This window comes from Strongylocentrotus purpuratus, unplaced genomic scaffold, assembly GCF_000002235.5.
Source record: "Strongylocentrotus purpuratus isolate Spur 01 unplaced genomic scaffold, Spur_5.0 spur5_scaffold_19, whole genome shotgun sequence".
Classification (NCBI taxonomy): Eukaryota; Metazoa; Echinodermata; class Echinoidea; order Camarodonta; family Strongylocentrotidae; genus Strongylocentrotus; species Strongylocentrotus purpuratus.
Window position 1 is genome coordinate 16,444,748 of NW_022145604.1, and position 22,088 is coordinate 16,466,835.

The following is a 22,088-nucleotide window of genomic DNA, read 5'->3' on the forward strand; positions in this document are numbered from 1 at the left end:
TCCGTCCATCCACAGTTTTCAAAATGCTGCTTCTTCTTCGTTATTTTTCAACCGATTTTGTTTCTGATTGTTTCATATGATAGGGCTAGGAAGGGGATTTAAAAGTTCTACACAGAATCGTGAAATTCATTATCTATGCTAATTTATGCAAATTTATTCGAAATCACAAAAATGCTTCTTCTTCATTTCTCGACCGATTTTGATTGGTTTGCTTTATCTGGTAGAGCTAACTTTGGTACACTAAAGTTGTATACAGAATTTTGAAATTGTTCTCCATTAATTAATTATGGTAATTTATGCAAATTTATTCCAAAAATAACAAAAATAACAAAAATTGCTTCTTCTCCCTCATTTCTTGACCGATTTTGATTTGGTTTGCCTTATCTGGTAGAGCTAAATTTGGAACACTAAACTTCTACACAGAATTTTGAGATTTTGCTCCATTGATTATTTATAGTACTTCATGCAAATTTATTCCAAAAATAATACAAAAATCACAAAAAATGCTTCTTCTCCTTCATATTTCGACCGATTTTGATTTGATTTGATTTGCTTTATATCATAGAGCTAAATTTGGTACACTATACCTCTACGCAGAATTTTCAAATTTTTATTTTTTGACCAGTTCAAAAGTGTACCACATAAAATTTACGATATTTGCTGTTGCGAGATGCGGATGAGCGCCACGTCATTGGCGTTCTGGTTGTTTAATGCAATGGTACTCAAACTAAGGTAATATACAGGTATTTGTTTAATTTTGAGCATAAAAAACAAATATCAAAACCATTTGGTGAAGTCTTAAGACAGAGTCAGGCAGGAAGAGATAGAGACATTTTTCATGTGTCAAAAAGTCATCAGACATGCTCTTTTTATAAAATTGTCAAAATTGGTGAAAAGGTAAACACATTTTATCCCCATTCTATGATAACCAAGGGATAAATCAGTAGAAATATAACATTGGAGCTTGATCCCCACCACACCTTGAATGAATCAATCTCTACTCAAAGAGAAACCTAGATAGACTGTTATCATTTTATTTGAATCCATCATTGACCAAATGGAAAACCAAATAAATTCTGACAGTCATGTAGAGTTGGCATGGTCTAGTAGATATGTTAAGACTGTAAACCACACAGTTTGTGGTTTGAGTCCTGCAGCGGCACCAATGAACTTTGGCAAGACATTAATTTACATTTGTCATTCTTCACTCGGGTTAAGGAAATGGGTACCTGGTAGGAAAGAATCCCTTGAAGGCTTTAGCGCCTCATTCTGGCGCCTTAGCTACAGCCGTGGTAATAATATGATACTTTGTATTAAGCGCAGTAGAGTATATTCATATAGTAGCTGCGTTATATAAATGTACCTATGATTTTTATTATTACCATAATCATCCACCTCCTTATGTTAAGGTAACAGTTTTTCTTATGAGTCTCTTCTTCCAACTCCATCTTTTGCATCTTTTCAGGAAGTGGACTTAAAGTACCTTGATACCCTTCTGGTGATGCAAGTATACTAGACCAGACTTTGCAGGAAGAAATTTTCGAAAGGTTTTTATTCAAGAAGAAGAAGAAAAATGGAAGGATCGTCTGAAGTGCTAGTAACCATTCGTCTGATCCGTTCCTTTCTACATCGGAACATCAAACACATCGTCTTGCACAATGTCAACTTGGATGACACTGTGGAGGAGTTGATGAACAAAATAAAAGAAGGTTGGTGTGTACCTAGACAGAAATAACAATTTGGTTTGGGATTAAAAATATAAAACTGACATTTGTCAACCTTCCCCGTATAGGCAGTCTGTGGAGCAATTGGTCAAGTGTGTGTCTATATTATGTGTAAACTAGTCTTTGTAAAAAGAAGAAACTGATTTTGACCCCCCCCCCCCCCCCCCACAAAAAAAAAAAATAAATAAATAAATAAAGCTGAAACATACAGTACATAAGTTTAAATAATAGTATAATGGTATAGAGATGCACCCAGACGCACCTCAGGGTCATTGTAGGATGTGCCTGTGTTCCCTTGAGCATATAAAACAGCCAGGCCTCAAATATTAAAGCAGTCAATATCTCTTTTTAAAGGTAAAGACCAGTATTGGCAACGCCCCAATTTCAAAAAATGAAATGGAAGCTCTCATTACCAATCATGTGAAAGAATATGTTTTGACTAATACACGATGATAAAAAATTTGCCGGGAAACCGCCTACTAATTCATATATTTGGTAAATTTATTTCTCTCATGGTCTGGTGAGAGAGATAGGGTAGTCCCATATACATCTTTCTGTGTATAGTGCTTGTAACTTTACGAAGAATGAGCCAAATTTCTTATCATTTTGATGATTCCAGAACCTTGCAGATGCTAGATGCTAGATGATCGACCTTTTCTGATCGATTCCACAACGTTTCTTTCACAATGCAATCGCATGACCATTACTGGTCTTTACCTTTAATGCTGATTTGAAACAAAAATCTACCAAGAATTCTAACCTTATCCTTTTATTGAGTAAAGATTGGTTCAAACATCACAGAAAGTCTGAGAAGCTGTATGTTTACCTTCGCTTGAAATATGACTGAAAGTTTCAATCATTTGGGAATCGCAGACATAAAGCACTGTATGGTGTTCGCACTCGCACAAAGAAAATGTTAACACGTAAACCAATGGGGGATCTGAACACAATTGATTCATGCGGCCCGTTACCCAGGGCAACAGATATCACTCATGATCTTTGCGGGAATATAAAAAATCACGACTGCAATTTTGACCAATCAGATGGCTAGATTTCTAAAGAGAGGTATATAATTGGTATAAATGTTCTCTTTCATTTATGTGATCATTGATCACCACTACGCACTACACAAGTGGAAATTAGTATTTAACAACTTGTTGACATTCCTCCACATCTAACTATTAGACAGAAAAAGAGAAAGAATGAGATTTCTTCAATCTTACAAGATCTTATTAAGACCACTTCATGATGTCTCTTATGATTATTGTTTGTTATTTTTTCAAATATTTCAGATATCAAGACGAGAAGTGGGCTGCCTCCCCCATTTAGGAAACACGGGTATGATACACTCAAGGTAGAATACAAGAAACATGGATCAAAGGTAATTAATGTAATGTTTATACAATATCCTTCTTATTATTGTGTACCAATAGTTGTTTTTTTGTTGTTGAGTGGTTAAAGCATTTGACTGGTGATGTGAAAGTAGTGGGTGAGACTCCCAGCATAGTGCCTAAAATATCAGTCCTTAGGCAAGGCATTTTATCTGTTGCTTCTCTGTACCCAGGGGTATCTGTTAGTGCAACCATTTTTTTGTGATTTTTCGTTCTTTTTTATTAAATGGTATGTAAGCCAGTGCGATTGAACTAGCTGGAATGCTACCCCACCCCCCCCCCCCCCTGAACAAAATAGTTATTATAATGATAATGGTAATAATAATAATAATAATAATAATAATAGTAATAATAGTTATAATAATGATAACGATACTACTACTACTAATAATAATAGAGACTTCGGTGGTAAGCACTTTATAAGCACCATTTTTGTTATCATGATTATTATTTTTATATTTATAATAATGATAGATGCATAAAAAGTTTTTAAATGTCACAAAAAATATGCAAATTTGACTATCCTGAAAAAAATTACTTTCTGGTAAGGAACTTGTGTTTAGATCCTTCGATCATCACGCATCATGCACCTGTCTGACTTGTGTATAACGATGTGTGTATCACGTATGAGTCACAACATGTTTCTGTACTTTGGGGCAGAAAATAGACTGACCCAATTACCGTAACCTCGCTCTGTCACAGAAATGAAGTGATGAGCCCTCTTCTTACCCTGCCTTTACAGTGTGTTCAGACCAGCAGAATTGATTGTATAGCTATACAAGAATCCTAGAGCTAAAACTATTGCATTTTACCTGGTGTGAATGTCATCTAAAGAAACGTCTTATAGCACGTTTTTTTAGAAGTGAAATGCATGTTTGAGCATCGTTTCAAACGAGAACTAGATAAAGAATCATGCTCCTATTCCTGTTCAAAAGTTTTATCGTACACAAATCATATACCGGTAACTGGGCGGGGCTTATCGTGAGTGCGCACCGATGATTGGCCAGCTGTCGTGTCAATTGACATTTGTTTATACGTTTTTTTTTTCTCTTGTGTTTCAATCATTTCTATATACATGTACATGTACGATGATTCTTTATATGACGTTTCTTTAAACAACTTGTGTACCGTATACATTAAAATTTCCTGTAGTCCGAACAGTCTATACAGTGTAAGTTTGATATTTTGTGGTTCCTATGAAAGCGCCCCGGGTGTAGGAATCATGCATTTGTACCATGCTGTCAGACATAAACGTGACGAAATGAAGGAAAATCCAACCTTGATAACAAACTACTCTTAGAGGAAAGCAGAACTATTTTTTAAAAGTAGACTGGTGAAAGTTTGAATGAAATCGGACAAACATGAAAAAGTTATGAATTTTTCCAAAAGTTGAAATAGCATGGGCTCATCAAATTGGCTGAATCAGCATTGTCTCTGTGATGTTGTTGCGAACAACTTTCCAATTGTTCCAACATACAGAATGACTTAAATTTCAATTTTTTTCTAAAATGTATGACTCAGGAGGGTCCTTTCTCTGTCGGAGACTCATAATTATTTGCTAGCCATAATACATTTTTAAGTAGTGTCCCAAGTGAGAAAGCACTAAGAAGAAGAAAAAAGAAATTATGATATTTTTGTACACGACAAACAGGAAAGTCATCCGGGACTACATGTACCGGGGATGTTTCACAAAGATCCTGAGTTGAATTTATCTCTAAGTTTGGCTTAATAACTATGGAAAGCCGTTAACATCTCTGAAAATATTTTGTAAAAGTTATTTTAAAAGGCATAACATGTTGATTCAAATCATTCACATCTATTATCAAGGATATTTCATGTTCTTGATGTGGAATTTATGAAAAGTCTAAAATTATTTTATTTTAAGGCTACAAATGACTCTCCATAATGTACATGTATTAAGTCCAACTTAGAGTTAAGTTTGACTTATGATCTTTGTGAAACACCCCCCAGGTGTACGTCACAAACCACTGACCGAACTGCCAATTTGAGATTCACATAGACTTGGCCGAAATGCAACAAATTAACAATATATGACTCTTGAAAGTTTATTCATCAAAATTATTTGTTGAACTAAAGGACTCAAGCTCTGAATTCAGTGTATGTAAGCAGGGCTTGCCAGAAATACATGTAAGGTCCTCCAAATTTTAACCGAGGACCCCAAAAATTAAGAATGTACAAAAAGGGGGCGTATGCTTAGAAACTTAAATTTGTTAATCCGGACCCACCTGTGATCAAAATGTAGTGTATAGAGTCCTGATTACATTACCGATATTGATTTATCATGTTTTCCCAGGCCCTTAATTCGTCTTTATAGTAGAATTTGACTTTGACTTTGATTTTCTTATGGGAACATGGCAATGTGTGTTTATAAATGCAGCATGGGAAAATGTTTCTTGGCCGAAGAATGTAATATGATTCAGAGCAATATGATTACAATGGGAAGTTAGTGACCTTGTGTTTCATAACTTGATCACGCCCATTTACATGTACACCTCCCAAAACCAATTTGAAAAACCATCTGTTAAAGATTCTGTGTCCCTTTTGCAGCCATCATTACATTCTGTAGAATTTCGCAGGAATTATGAATATGTCGTGTATGTCCTATAGAGTGAAATTTGAACGTTAGCAGTGTCCTAATATTCAAATTATGCAAGGAAACCATTTACTTGCTAGACTTCACTGTCAGACACTATTGAGTGACTGACTGGCCTTTTTCCTTCTTTGGCAAAAACATGTAGCTGTAAAGGGTACATGAGCATCAATAACCCACTTCTTGTAATGGCCAACATTAAACTGATTGAATCTTTGCGCAGCACAAAATGTACGAACATTCAGTAAAACTACTTTTATTAATTTTTATTAGAGTAATAAAAGGCTGTTTTTGAGGATAGTTGCCTAGCAACTTTAGAGAAAACTCTGGAATGTGAGAAAAACTCTTGTTTAATGCCTTCAGTATGAATGCCCCTATCCATAACAAATGCTATACCATCTATTGTAGAAACGGTGGATTTATCTAGTTCTGTTTATTTGACAGCAAACTACTTTTAATAATTTTTGTTAGAGTAATAAAAGGCTGCACGTCATTTGAGCTACATGTATGTAGCCCAATAAATTACCAAAAACATCTAAGATTTTAGTGTATCTGATCACTGTGTTATCAGTTAATAGCCTTAATATGCTATGGTCATAAAGGTTCGTATGAATCTCCGTTTTTCCATTGTCTTCCCGAATTTCCATTGTCTGAAAATCGTTCGTACGGCGTTTGTAGTAGTTCGTAATAGCATTTGTGACCGAGCTTTTACCAGAGCTTCCAGGTCTTCTTCTTCTTTTGACAAGAGGGGCATACATTTCATGTTATGTTTCAAGTGTTTCTAAACAAAGGGCTTGGAGTCAGATTGTCTTGCAACTTGTTGTTTCCTCAATAGTTGTTTATAATCAGATCATGTGCACGAGGTAAGATCACGTGATCTTAGTAGCGATGATTGAACCCTCGAGAGAAAGAAAGTGAGAAGCTGTATTAAAGAGAGTGAGGGAGAAAAAAGTAATTTCTAATTTTCTATATCTTTATTTCATCTACTTTTCTATTATGGATTTTTTGCTTTTATTTATTTGTCGCTTGATCTATTTATTTTGTTCCCATCTTGGTAATGGTAATGGTAATGGTTTTATTTGCAGAACTTCTTGCAGAAGCATATATTACACAAATTTTCACTTACAGCCTTTTCACACACCGCTAAAATTCATAGTTTCTAGAGATGATTAGTATAAACGTGTTTAACTCAACAGTTTTAAACATGTTTATAGAAAATTTTCTCAGTGTGAACATCGTTTATACGATGTTGGGATAGATACGAAGTCACGATCCATACGCCCCTAAAAGCAGGCTGCAGATACGAAGTTCGTATCTAGAGAGCTTGACATTTTGTGTGTGAAAGGTTATTCGTGTTTAAACGTGTTTCAGACGTGTTTAAACTGGATGGAGCGTTTGCTTTGATTGATATGACATGACCTTCAATGCGCAATGGCACTACTGCGCATTTTACGAGCAGTAGTTAATCACGAAACGATTAACGATCGCACCGAAATTTCTGTGTGTGAAAGGCTCGTGATTAGTTTAAACACGTTTCAAACACGTTTATACTAATCATGTTTATAGAATTTTAGCTGTGTGTGAAAAGGCTGTTAGACACACTGTCACACACACCTACAACGCCTGTTTCATATTCATTTGCACTCAAACACACAGACACATACGCACACACGTACAAAACCTGTTGCTGCTTACTGATCCGTATCAGCAGGGAGACACTAATAAATAATACCGGTTTTATGAGTTCTTTGGTTTTAAAATTACTCGCGTCCTTCATAATAGAGAGGATGAAAACAGGCATTATGATGTCACAATTGGTTATGTGTGCGTGCGCGTCTTAAGAATGCTCGACTTCAGCACGCGCATTGAGCGAGGACCAAACTGCCCACGGGCAGGTAACGGGCAGCTACTGTGCAGCTAACAGGCAGATATCGGGCGCGACCCTAACAGCGTTTATCGGGAAGCGGACGCAGCCCAAAACGCTTACTGGTATGCCAAAACCTTTAGGCAGTAGTGTACTTTATGCAATATTTGTTTTCAAAAGTTGACTACGACATTTTGATTTTATGTTTAATCCACAGACAAGTGATCCTGTTATAAATAAAGAGGATGATGACAAACTCATGCTGAAGCCAGATCAAACCCTCAAGGCATGTAACATAGGTAAGAATCTTGAACAACCTTGAACCTGGTGGTGGTGGTGGTGGTAGTAGCGGTGGAGGTTGTGGTGGCGGTGGTGGTTGTGGTGGTTGTGGTTGTGGTGGTGGTGGTGGTGGTGGTGGTGGTGGTGGTGAGGATGAAAAGAACAATAAGGAAGGAATAGGAGGAAGCTAAAAGAAGAAAAAGAAGAAAAAGAAAAAAATAAGGAGGAGAATGATTTAGGGGAGAAATATAATAAAAAATAGAATGAGGAGGAGAAGGAGGATTAGGATGTGGCGATGATGAATAAACATTTTTTGTTTATATTCATCATACATTTTATTGTTCAGTTCACTTTAATATAAAAAATTCACTTTAATATCAAAATATACTATAAAGACAGTACCTGTATATATTGACTCATGTGATACATGGGTAAGAATATTATATACCTAAATGTACTGTGTCTGCATATTCTTCCAATTTGAGAAAATGTTGGGTGTGTTTTTACATTTTCTTTGTTTGTATGTTTGTGGTTGCAGAGAACGAGACGGAAATTTCTTTCTTCAATAGAAAAGAGTATGAGCAGTACAAAACTGACTCCACAGTGGTATGGTGAAAATGTATTAAAGCTCCATACAGAAATATCAGCTGGGAACAGATTGAGCGCATGTACATGTAAGTATCTTGGTTTCTGCATCTTCCATGTAATTCTCTCCTTCCTTATAATTCTCTCCTTCCCTATAATTTTTCCTTCCTATAATTCTCTCTTTCCCTATAATTCTCTCCGTCCCTACAATCCTCCCCTTCTCTGTTATTCTCTCTTTCCCTATAATTATCTCCGTCCCTATAATTCTCCCCTTCCCTATAATTCTCCCCTTTCCTATAATTCTCTCTTTCCCTATAATTATCTCCGTCCCTATAATTCTCCCCTTCCCTATAATTCTCTCCGCCGTCCCTACAATTCTCCCCTTCTCTGTTATTCTCTCTTTCCCTATATTTCTCTGTTGCTCTGCCTAAATTTCTTTCTTCAGTCAGAGTACTGTACATGTATCTCAGCATCAGTGTGTCAGTCTAACGATATGTTTCTAAAGATCTAAATTATGTGCTGTATATGTGGGTTTTTTTGTCATCTTGCTCTCTCCAACTCTTTCTCTCTCTCTCTCTCTCTCTCTCTCTCTCTCTTGCTTTCTTTCTCATTTTTGAATTTCCTTGTTTTCCTCCTTTGATGAAAAGTGAATGTAACACCCTCAACATACTGTGTACAAAATACCAGCGATAAGTAATGTTTTAATAGATGACTGGTTTACCAGTAATGTTGTTGTTCTCTTATGCTACGTACACTACTGCAGTTTAATACGGTATGAGTGTTTAAAGCATACTTTATGCATAAAGCACTTAACATTATTGTATCTTAAAACACAAAGACAGCTATACATGTACGTGTAGCACCTTTGTAGCAGCTAAATTTATCATCCTTACCTGCCACTCACATGCACATAAGAAATGTATAGTGTAGCATATGTGATCGAGCCTTTATATGATATTTATTAGCACTCCCCATTATCTCTGCTCGTATATGAAGGTGATAAATATCATCCATCTTTCAAATTTGTTGAAGAAAATAACGTTCGGTGCTGATTCCCATCAGTATATTAAAAGTGTTTTCTCTTCCACCTCCATATATGTTCTAAAAATATCTTTCAAGATTGAGGATTGACACTCTGCGTGCCCCACCCCATCATTGTCTGGTTGTATACCATCCTCCTCCCCCCCCCCCCCTTTCAGACTTCCAGAATTCAATGTATCACTATCCAAGAATTGAGATTACCCTTTTTCCATGTTTGGCCAGGTGTCATCATCATGTCAACTGACCTTATCCAAACTGGTTTCTTATACAACATTCTTTATATGATATTGTTATCCAGTTTCGCTATATATATCGGTTCATTGTCACAGTTATTTATATACGCTGATTCTTTGTACGATGTTTCTTTATACAATGTTTCTTTATACGAGTCTTGTATAAATCTCCCTGAGTCTGAACAGGGCTTACACCTGTATGTCTTGCATCTCATATTTCCACTCCATTGCTCTCGTCCCAGATGTTTTGAAATGCTCATGAATGCAAACACGATATCGACACTTGAGGGAAATTCCCCTTTTCTGATATCTATTGAATGCTTCAGACATGCCAGCCCACAACATTGTCACGTTTATTGGTAAATCTAAGAGCCGTTGCCAGGTTGCTAGGGGCCCTAAAGTTCATTATCTGCATATCTATTGAATGTGCCGTTACATCACTTTGTGGGGGTGATAGCCAAACAAAGTGCATTTACTGTGCAGTCTATCTATAGCACTTAACAATCACTAAAAGGGAGATCGGTTTCTCAGGTCTTTAAGGTAATGGTCATAAGCAGTTATTTATAAGATATTATTATGTCACTGCAGTTGAATTAAATTGACTTCTGTAGTCAGTCTTCAAATATACTATTTTTGGTTAAAGGAAATCAGGGGAAATTAAAGATAGATGCAAGATTATCTAAATTAGTTTCTTGTTTGTTCTTAAATAATAATAGCAATAATGATGATGATAAGGAAAAAAAAAGGAGGAAAGGGAGTAGAAGAAGAAGAAGAAGAAGGAGGAGGAGGAGGAGGAGGAGGAGGAAGAAGGAGTAGAAAAAAATGTGTAATGATAATGACTTTGATATTGTATAAGAAATAAAGATAATTTTTTCGTGGACAACTGTTCCCCCACCATCCCCCCTCCCTCCTTCCTTTTCTTACTCGATTACCCGTAAAGTACTTTTGTACTGGTAATCGGGGCCTTTTTTGTGAGGGGGAGGTCTTAGCATTAAAATGCCCATAACTCAAAAAAAGATACTGTGCTTATTTGATGCCAAGCTACTTGCATTAATCTATTGCCTCCTTTTTATAAGTCAGTACAGAGAGAAATCCCTGTCATGTTTTAAAATTTTATAATATCTATAGAGCAGTCAAGACCTCAGAAATTAGTTAAATTTGCGTATCACAAACTACTTTGTGGCACGCATTCATGCTAATGACTTTCTGCCAATAACATGACCAGTTGTCCTGATACACAAGAGAAGATATGAGAAGAATGAGATCATAATAAGACCATGAAACTAATAAGGCTTAGGGTTATTTCTGAACTCTTCCCATAGCTCCCTTCAGCACCTTTAAGTTATGGTGTAGTCATTATCATATCAGCTATTACAGCCCTCCAGATGAAAGTGCAATTGTGAAATAGGATTGCCTTGTGAAATCTATCGGTGCAAACTGAGCCTTTAAATAGCTTGCCTTTATAAAGGAGATGTATTCTTTGATGAAAGATTTAAAGGCAGAAACCGCCTTTGTGTAAATCAAGTTCAAATCATGTATTTCTTTTAAGTGACCAAGTATTTTGCTCTTGCTTTTTCTTGTCTTCTTTTAAACTCTATTCCATTTCGTTCTTTATGATGAGGGCAACTACCTTTAATCCGATAATTGAAATATAGTGATTATGTTGCAGACGGAGGCATATTTTTGGCTGCACAGAGTCAAATCTTTTTCTAGTGATATATATACATTTTGAATGTGCTATGTAATATGCCTTTAGATGTATAGTATATGTACAGGTAGTCTTTTTCCATCAGCTAAAATTAAGAAATCGGAACATTACATTGAGTTGTGCAAAATTTTAATCTTCTACTGATCCTAAACAAATGGAAATGTTAATTTCAACCCACCTAACCCTCACGATGTTCCAATTTTGGTCAAAAATACTTTTTTTAAATTTATAAATATTAAATATGTTATGTACATGTAATACATCTTCAATTGTATAGTTTTTGTAGTCCTTCCATTGTGGAGGATTGGAGAAAGTGATTGATTTGTACATTACATAAAGTCCATGTTAGTGCATGAATAGTACATTAGTGACACAACAAAAGAGAAAAAAATATGAAATCATGAAAACAAATAGTGTGTGGGAGAGACAGAACTGTTACTTGTGGGGCAACAAAAAAGAAGGCGGGGGGGGGGGATTGTCAAAATGAAAGGTTTGATATGTTTTATAGGAAAAGTGAAGTTGAAAATGGATTATATATACAAGTACATGTGCAATATACATGTGCAGCTTCCTATATATATATATATATATTTTAATATCATTTTTAACCTGATTTAGCCTTTTTATGAAGCAATACCAGTAAATAATTCTGTCATTCCCATAATACATATACCGTAGTTCATTTTGGAACTATGCTGTTCCCATAGACAGAGAGTTAAGTTATTGTAACTTCATCTTACATGTTTGTGCGGACAGGTTAATACGTACAAATGCAATTAGGGCATTGAACTATATAAAGTATGATGGGGGTAAGTGTATTCCATTGGTTTGCTCCACCCAGGGATGGTCTTTTGCCCGCCTCATCCGTGACCTCATGCCGGGATCTGGGTCAAACGATTTTCAGAATTGAGGACGGTAATGAGATCTTTGACACTTTATCCCAATTCTGTTACCTCATTTTGTACGATGCTTGACGTCATTGGGCAGCAATGCTGAAACGTAACATTTCCAAGCGAGGGGGCAAATAGTCTGTAGGTTGAGACGTTTTCTGTTGAAAATATTAAATCAGTTTAATTCTTTCTGCTTTTCTTTTACTTTTTAATAAAGATGTTATATATTTGTTAATTGGGTTATACATTAACATGGAGGTCATCAGTAAGAACAACTCCTCATAGAAAATTGAGATATTTAAGAAGTATCTGAATGTAAAAAAAGATAAGTGACTTTAATGGATAATAATGTTTTCTGTGTTGATTTCAATGAGTAGAATATAGCTTCCTTGGCACCTTTTCGCTATCCCCTGTTTCACTCAATTGAAAATACATTGTACATATATATGCTTCCTGTTAAAGTTCTTTGGTAAATTGAATTAAAAAACGATCATCTTCCCTTGTAATCCTTTGTGATGCTGTACAAGTTCTATTCTAAGAATAAACCCCTGTGGTCTTTAAGAGAGGACTGGATATCAAATTAGTTATCAAACTTAAAGGGTAATCTAACCCTCATAATCACTTCATTGGTATGGAAGCAGAAGAATAAGAGAAACAGAATAGCAAAAGTTTTAAATAAATCAGGCTGTGGTGTTCCACAAGGATCAGTATTAGGATCAATGCTGTTTTTGATCTATATGAATGATCTTCTATCAGTTACTGATCATGAACATTTTTGGCTGTTAATTAATAAGGGAGTTGAGAATGTTTGAAATGTGAGATCACTAAATCCATGCGAATTTAGCATTGGCATTTTAGTCAGTGGAGTGTGACGTTGTCAAGAGACAACTCTCCCATTTGTCAGGTACAAAAATCATTAATTTTTCTTTTTCTCCTAAGTGCCTTCTCCCTTGGGGCACTAATCAAAGTATCAAAGTACTAATCACAGATAGGATTATTAGCATATCATTATAGGTCCTCTAAAAAGAAAAGCCCTTCCTGCATCATACATTTTTGAAAAATTGTCATTTTAATAATTTTCTGTGTTGAAACAAATTGGAGAGTAGTCTGGCACTTTGTCACAGTGACATTACCGATTCAGCAAACTTGAAGTGCCCATTCGTGTAGTGATTACAACTTTCAAAATTCTTAACTTTCTTATTTTTTGGTCAGATTTAAAGAGGCATGTTCCCCGTATTCCAGAGGGCGTTCAAAATACGTACCCGCTGGCGGACGGTGCTAGCTGCCTATTGACACCAACAGAATACGGCTCTTACGCAGATGGCATGTTCCGAATGCCCGGACAATACCGATTATCGCATACATGTGCCGAAGTAATGCCAATCGCAGTTCGGCTCTAAGATTCGGCTGCTGTTTCCGCCCACTTTCGTGACGTCGCGATCGTCAGCGATCAGCTGGCTTGGCGAAGGCAGGCCAGGCCGCGCGTACTTTGATTGACAGCTGTATGCAAATTAGAAGTCGATCTTCGGAACCAAGATGGCGATGACTAGAGCAGCGATAACTGAACATGCCACTTTAATTCAAACATTCACCAGTCTTCTTCTCTGTTTTTACTGCTTTCTTATGCCTGTTAAGTTTGGATTTCTCTAGATCCTGTTTGACCGAGATCATTGGCACTAAATCAGTCTCCTTGGCATCATTTCACGAAACCTTCATAAGTGCAACAGGTTCACTATAAAATTAAACATCCCATTGAAACATGTGTTAAATTTAATACACATGTTTTAATTGGTTGTCTGCGAACTTGTAGTTAGGACGGTTTTGTGAAACGCTGCTTTGAGTGATAAAGTGGAAAAAGATATGGAATATGTTAAAGGTAATACAAAGTTTTGGGAAATTTTGAAAATTGGGTGGATAGTGAATTTTATAATTTTGTTATATTTGGATGCCCCTGTGGATGTATTAAATGCACTAAACAAATTAGCCCCTAAAACACTTCTGTTTTCGAGAAAAATTGAATATACCAATTTACCGGTGCTCCCGGTAAATCTTGATAATTTTCAAATAGCGCCTATGGCCGTACAATGGTAGCTGCGACCATGAAAATATCAGAATATGTAGTTGTGATATATAATTTCCAAACGGGAATAGCTAATTGGTCGATTTTAGTCAAGAAACATTGTTTCATAGCTAAATTAATATCTTGACCTTGAGAGGGAGCTATACAATATAAACTGTTTATTATTTATAATTTCATAACTTTAGACTCGATTTCAATCGCGACAACGATCACTGAATATTGTAGGATCGCATATGCCTCCATTATGTTAATTTGAACCAAAATCATGACCCCATACCAAAACTTTGTAATACCTTAGTTTAATGCCATTGATCTGAAGGAAAAAAGATAATCAGAACTAAACATCCCATCCCACCAATTTATCCCAATGTATTTTCAGCACAGATTTTCTTGGGTTGAAGCCATCTCCAATACCTATTCCCACATAAAGTTCAGGAGACCAATTCTAGAATGATTAGTAGCTATTGTTGTCATTGATGAAATGCCCCCCCCCCCCCACCACCTGCATTTTAAGAGGAAAACCACCATAATATAAAATTGTCTTTACATGTGGTTAAAATTAGAGAAAATTGGTGCAAGAATTTCAAGAAAATTGTATGAATCAAGAGAAATGATCAATTTGTAGAACTGTGATTTATCAAAATATAGTAATTGACAACTCTAATTTCCATTGCAAGCAGCAATGATCTGTTCCTCTCACTTACCTTACCGGTAATCATTCATTTTTGTTTTGTTCTATTAAAGGTAAAGACCAGTATTGGAAACGCCCCAATTTCAAAAAATGAAATGGAAGCTCTCATTACCAATCATGTGAAAGGATATGTTTTGACTAATACATGATGATAAAAAATTTGCCGGGAAACCGCCTACTAATTCATATATTTGGTAAATTTATTTCTCTCATGGTCTGTGAGAGATATAGGGTAGTCCCATATACATCTTTCTGTGTATAGTGCTTGTAACTTTACGAAGAATGGGCCAAATTTCTTATCATTTTGATGATTCCAGAACCTTGCAGATGCTAGATGCTAGATGATCAACCTTTTCTGATCGATTCCACAACGTTTCTTTCACAATGCAATCGCATGACCATAACTGGTCTTTACCTTTAAAGCAAGTTGATACCAGGGTAAATTAACGCCCTCTTTGACATGAAAGAGATAGTGAATAACCAAGGTGTTGTCAGTGGCAGCATAATTAGCTGCCATCTACGTTTCATAGAAAATTTGAAAAAAGGAGCTTTATCACAAACATTTGATATCCTGTTCTAGATATATTTAATTGGACAGTTTTAAAAAATACAAGTCTGCAACATGTTTCAATTTCATGGGGAGGGGGGGGGGAGTAGTCTTATTAGAAATCACCAAAATGTGTGTTACTTTAAAAGGAAAGTCCATCCTATTGAAATGTTTGAAAACACAAAATTAAGAGAAAGAGGTCAGTGAAAGTTGAGGATAATCCGATAAGGGATAAGGTTATTTGTTTTTTAAGTTGTAATGGATCGAACAAAAATTGGCAATCCCATGGTTTACCTTCCATCTCTCCCATTTGATTTGTACTAACATTTTACAAATTTTTATAGATTTCTATTTCCTTGGTTACTAATGAAGAAAATATTCATTTCATAAAGGTAATGGCAAACCTCTCAAAATAAATGTCCAATGATATATATCCATACGACATAATTGTCTTTCTTATGGTCAGAGACATGGGCCCTATAACTTGTTTAGTACAACGGGATAGGTGCTTGGAGGCAAATTACAGAATTTGTGTATTAAAGGTAAAGACCAGTATTGGAAACGCCCCAATTTCAAAAATGAAATGGAAGCTCTCATTACCAATCATGTGAAAGGATATGTTTTGACTAATACATGATGATAAAAAATTTGCCGGGAAACCGCATACTAATTCATATATTTGGTAAATTTGTTTCTCTCATGGTCTGTGAGAGATATAGGGTAGTCCCATATACATCTTTCTGTGTATAGTGCTTGTAACTTTACAAAGAATGGGCCAAATTTCTTATCATTTTGATGATTCCAGAACCTTGCAGATGCTAGATGCTAGATGCTAGATGATCAACCTTTTCTGATCCATTCCGCAACGTTTCTTTCACAATGCAATCGCATGACCATAACTGGTCTTTACCTTTAAAGTTTATGTTTACATGTATGTCTCCCTGGGTCATTATTCATGATACCAACAGAATGTTATTTTCCTAATGACAGAGTTTCCGTCCTTTTTGCAATAGATCCATAGTTTATTAACATAAACATTAAAATTCAGACTGTGTAAGATGAAATACATGTATGAATGTATTTTGAAATTTGTTTTTAAATGATTTAATATATTTTATACATTGCTTTTCTCTTGAGATTCAGATTTGATTTAAAAGCAGACATTTTCTTCTACATAGTTTTGTTATCGTTAATGAATCTTTCAAAGCAATTCTTTGCTCTTACCTAAAGAAAGAAGATTGCATCTTTAATCTGATTACAGGTGTACATTACGAAATCAGCATTGTATACAAGCTATCAGTGTACCATGCTATACCTCGTGCACTTTGAAATGAATGTTATGCATATTCATAAGGTGGGAGTTTCCAACCTTCCTGTTGTGGGCAGGGCTTTGGAAGCCCAACCCCCAATGATACTCTGATTGTAGTATATATCTTCTGAGCCATTCAATCTGTGATTTTCCACTTGTACTTCTCCTCCGTAAATCATTTCAGTTATGAACAGCTCTTGTTTATTGGTCAGGGGCTGCTCTTGTTAAAACAAAAGGTTTTTTTACTTATCCTTCTTATGATCATTAATGTTCATAAATATGTCACAAAATATGTTGGCTGATCCAATGAAAATATATTATGAAACCTCAGATGTTTTTGCTTTTATAGGTGTCCAGAGAATAAACTGTTTTGTTTGACAGTTAATATGGAATCATAATTTTGTTCCTCATTTTATGGCAGAAGACCAGATCAATCTTCTTGTAAAGAAGGGGTTTTCCCTTTTAAAGTATATGTCTCTTTAGCAAGGTCAAATAATCCATCATTCACAGTCCAGCCATTGATAAGCTGCCAGAATTATGTCGACTCAATTTTATAAAAATATATATATACATGACATATGTCCCCTCTTTTTACAAGTATTGTGTTTGTTTTGCGCCCCGTGTGTGTAGTTCAAATTATTTAGGCCATTCACAAGAGGTGGGTCCTGGTATAAAATGCAAACGAAGAGTAAACGTGAGGACAGGGATGTTTGTATCTGGGACTGAGCATGGGATTCCTCGAGAGTGTCTTTACTCCAGTTCTCACACCCGGCTAAAAATAGAGGATACTATTATCTTGGGAAGAGCAATGCGTGTCACTAGGACTGTGCGATTTTAGCCCACAAGTGTGCTTTTAGTCTACTTGGGATACCAACGCTAATGATTAATGGGAACACCAACATTGGTGGAAAATTACTCTAGAAGAAAGCCAAATAATCAGGAAAGCATACTGGTGAAAGTTGCAATGAAATCAGAAAAAAGAGAAAGTTATGAATTTTGAAAGTTTCTAACACTTTAGGTATGGGCTCTTCTAAATTGGCTAAATCGGCATTGTCTCTGTGATAGAGTGGCCGAGAATGTATCTATTTCTTCCAACACACGAGATGACTAAAAATTTCAATTTAAAAAAAATATATGATTCAGGATAGTCATTTCTTTTTATAGGGCCTGTATTAATATACTCTTCATGATATAATTAGAGTAGTGCCCCAAGGGTTAAAGCACTTTGGAGAAACTACAGAAATCAGTAATATTTGTGTACACAAGAAACTGCAAATTTCCAATTTGAGATTTGCATAGCTGTAGTGAACTCATATTTCAAACATTTATAATTTTCTTATTATTAGTCCAATTCATTTCAAAATTTTGCCATTCTTTTTCTATGATTTGTATGAACTTATTACAAGGGTTGGATTGTCATTTGAGTCGCAATTACAAGTACATGTACAGCTTTAGGCTTGGTATTCAATTTAATTGTTAAAAACTAAGTTTTTGGCCTTTAGTATTCAGTTGGAGCTTTGGTCTAAGTTTGTCACCTTTCATGGAAAGAACATATTTAGACCAAAAAATGCATATGGAAGAATAAAGTGGGCCTTCTGTTTAAGTTGAGACATTTTGTCGCAAAGAATATACTTTTGTTATTATATAGGCTAAGGCTTTATACAGCCTCACCTCTCTTATGGAGTAGAAGTATGGGGGAGCACGTACAAAAGTGATCTAAATTGTATATATTTAAGTTTAAAAATAGTAATGAGAGCAATTACATTCACCACACTTTAATAGAACAGACTCCAAATCTCTTTTTCAAAGCCTACAAACATTCAATATTTTTAAACTGTATGAACGTACCACACTCTTTAGTCAATTATTGTCAGATGATACAGCACAGATATTCAAGAAAATGCTCAGACATGATCTGAATACGAGTTAACACATATTACTAAGCAAAGTAAAATTTGAAGTAAAATACAAACTCAATTCGCGTACTAATTTGAATCAGGCCCTTCCAAGGAGCTCATAGTGTCTAGTGGCTCTTAAGACCCCCACTCGCCTGCTGCTGCTGCCAATATTCTGACTTTCCAACTAAAAAGGAACCATAGAATATTTCTTGGTAGGTTTTTTAGGTAATTACAAAGTACAATACAGGATATTAGTTCTATTTTAGAATTCATAGAATTCAAATAATATAAGTGTGAAAATTAGGGCTTCGCACTAACTTTCTCCACTGGGGGTCTGTCCTGCATATTTTACGGGTTGTTAAAATTGCCAAATTTATAGGACTTTATGTACATCGGCGCCTTTAAATGTAGAGTCCTGATGGATAATAATAGTTTGTCTTAAATAGCCCTTTTCAGGACCGCAGGCCCTCTCAAAGCGATTTACAGATATATATTATTACCCCAGTCATCAGATTCAGGCTTACCCGCACACAATGTATGCACATTAGCCACTCCCTGGGGAGCATTCCAGCCAGGCGTCATTTTAACAAGCGCCCACTTGCTAATCTAACCACATTAGCTTTCGCATGCTACCGGGTACCCATTTAACACCTGGGTGGAGAGTGGCAAATGTAGATCAATGTCTTGCCAAAGGAAATTAGTGCCGCGGCGGGACTTTACTTGAACCGCGGACCTTATGATCCACAGTCTGGTGACATATCCACTCGACCAGGACACCACGATATAACATATATCAGCACAAATTGGGAATATGACAGAGGAAAACCTCTGAGAGTTTACCGGTAGTCAATAATCATGTCCTTTAGCAGGGGGGAAATTGTTGACAATGTCCCGATAAACGAAACAGAAACATTCCAATTGACGTGAGAATGTTGTTGTCGAGGTTTGTTTTGTTTTGGTTCAATCACCCCATGAAATACATATTTGGCACATTTAATTATTTATTGATCGGAAGGAGTAAAATGTTTGCCTGGATGCAGCGTGAAAGATCAAGGCGGGGGATCTCATCCGAATTTTTTTTTGTGAGAAACATTTGCTGGAGAAGTTAATTTATGGAGCCCTTGAGAGGCACACACCTCCTCGGTACACCCCTCCCACTCCCAAATCATGGTTTACATTTCAGTTGACCTAGTATCTTACATAGTGCAAAGTTAATGTGGCGGTGATTCAACCTTTTGTCTGTTTGGAGCAATAAGGGCGTTAACCCTGTATAAACGGTATGAGTTACCACCCTCTGACTCCAAACAGGTGATTTTTTTGCAGCGACTTTTGCTCCAAGCTGTGTTATGTGTGTTGGATAGTACAGCTACTAGCCACTTTTTAAATTTTATACCGTAATTGATGTTGCTGTTTGTATCCCTTTCACCTGATTTTTAAAAGCAGAAGATTGCATGATCAAATTTGTATGACCCCATTCACAAATACAAGAGATAGTGCAATCAGGCCCTGTCACTCAATTGTCATTTAAAACACTTATTCTGATTGGTTAATGATCAGCCTTTTGAACAATACATGCATGCAATGATGATCTTGATTGTCCATTGCCATTTAGCGATTGATTGCAAAACTTTATGTTGTTGTTCTCTTTGATTTTAAACAACAACAAAAGTGTTCTCCTTTGAGTCAATCATTTGAAACTAGTTTATCATTTGAAGTGATACAAACATCCTCTTTTAGTTTTTGGCTCTGCACCAAATTGTAGACAAAGTGGACCATGATTCCCAGGTTGCATTCCATAGAGGGCTCGTTAGGATGAGTTCATGGTGTTTCAGCGTTTTTTTAATACTTGAAACGTAACTTTGTTGTGATTGTTGGGTTCAATCGAGAGCCACTATGAACCAGTGTTCAACTTTTTTGTTGTTGAAGTTGTTTAGATCATTCATGTTTGATACATGCTTTGAAATATGTTTGGACAGAAAGAAAAAAATTGGACATACTCGCACAAAAAGAATATTAAATAAAACAGATACAGATTAATAATAACTTGAACAATTGAACTCTCAAAGTATTTGCATTTAAAAGAACTCCAGTTAAGTTAAAATGACCACAAACACTTTCAAAATCCACTCCAAGACCATTTCAATATTTCATTGTTTGGCAAGTAGAAATGAGAAATAGATAGATAGATAGATAGATAAATAGATAGATAGATAGGTAGATATATAGATAGGTAGATAGATAGATAGATAGATAGAAAGAAAGATAGATAGATAGAAAGATAGATGGATAGATAGATAGATAGGTAGATAAGTAGATATATAGATAGATAGATAGGTAGATAGATAGATAGGTAGATATATAGATAGGTAGATAGATAGATAGGTAGAAAGAAAGAAAGATAGATAGATAGAAAGATAGATGGATAGATAGATAGATAGATAGGTAGATATATAGATAGGTAGATAGATAGATAGATAGATAGAAAGAAATAAAGATAGGTAGATAGATAGATAGGTAGATATATAGATAGGTAGATAGATAGATAGGTAGAAAGAAAGAAAGATAGATAGATAGAAAGATAGATGGATAGATAGATAGATAGATAGGTAGATATATAGATAGATAGATAGGTAGATATATAGATAGGTAGATAGATAGATAGAAAGAAAGATAGATAGATAGAAAGATAGATGGATAGATAGATAGATAGATAGGTAGATATATAGATAGGTAGATAGATAGATAGATAGATAGATAGAAAGATAGATAGATAGAAAGATAGATGGATAGATAGATAGATAGATAGGTAGATATATAGATAGGTAGATAGATAGATAGATAGAAAGAAAGAAAGATAGATAGATAGATAGATAGATAGAAAGATAGATGGATAGATAGATAGATAGATAAATAGATAGGTAGATAGATAGATAGGTAGATATATATAGTTAGGTAGATAGATAGATCGATAGAAAGGTAGATAGAAAGCTAGCTGGGTGGATAGATGGATGGATAGCTAGAACGCTAGATAGGTAGGTAGTTATATAGATAGGTAGATAGATAGATAGATAGAAAGAAAGAAAGATAGATAGATAGATAGATAGAAAGATAGATGGATAGATAGATAGATAGATAGATAGATAGGTAGATAGATAGATAGGTAGATAGATAGGTAGACAGACAGACAGACAGATAGATAGATAGATATGTAGATACATGTAACATTCAACAAATCAT

The 22,088-nt window shown here is 35.5% G+C and overlaps 1 protein-coding gene across 1 annotated transcript in view; it reads left to right on the forward strand.

Annotated features, from left to right (window-relative positions):
* LOC579043 (UPF0538 protein C2orf76 homolog) overlaps nt 1-22,088 on the forward strand; it is a 41,705-nt gene that overhangs the window by 11,196 nt on the left and 8,421 nt on the right. The window contains exons 2-5 of the mRNA XM_030990423.1: nt 1,466-1,709; nt 3,017-3,105; nt 7,808-7,889; nt 8,408-8,543. Coding sequence (XP_030846283.1) covers nt 1,574-1,709; nt 3,017-3,105; nt 7,808-7,889; nt 8,408-8,484 — 384 coding nt within the window. The 5' untranslated portion in view covers nt 1,466-1,573 and the 3' untranslated portion in view covers nt 8,485-8,543. The remainder of the gene's footprint in view (nt 1-1,465; nt 1,710-3,016; nt 3,106-7,807; nt 7,890-8,407; nt 8,544-22,088) is intronic.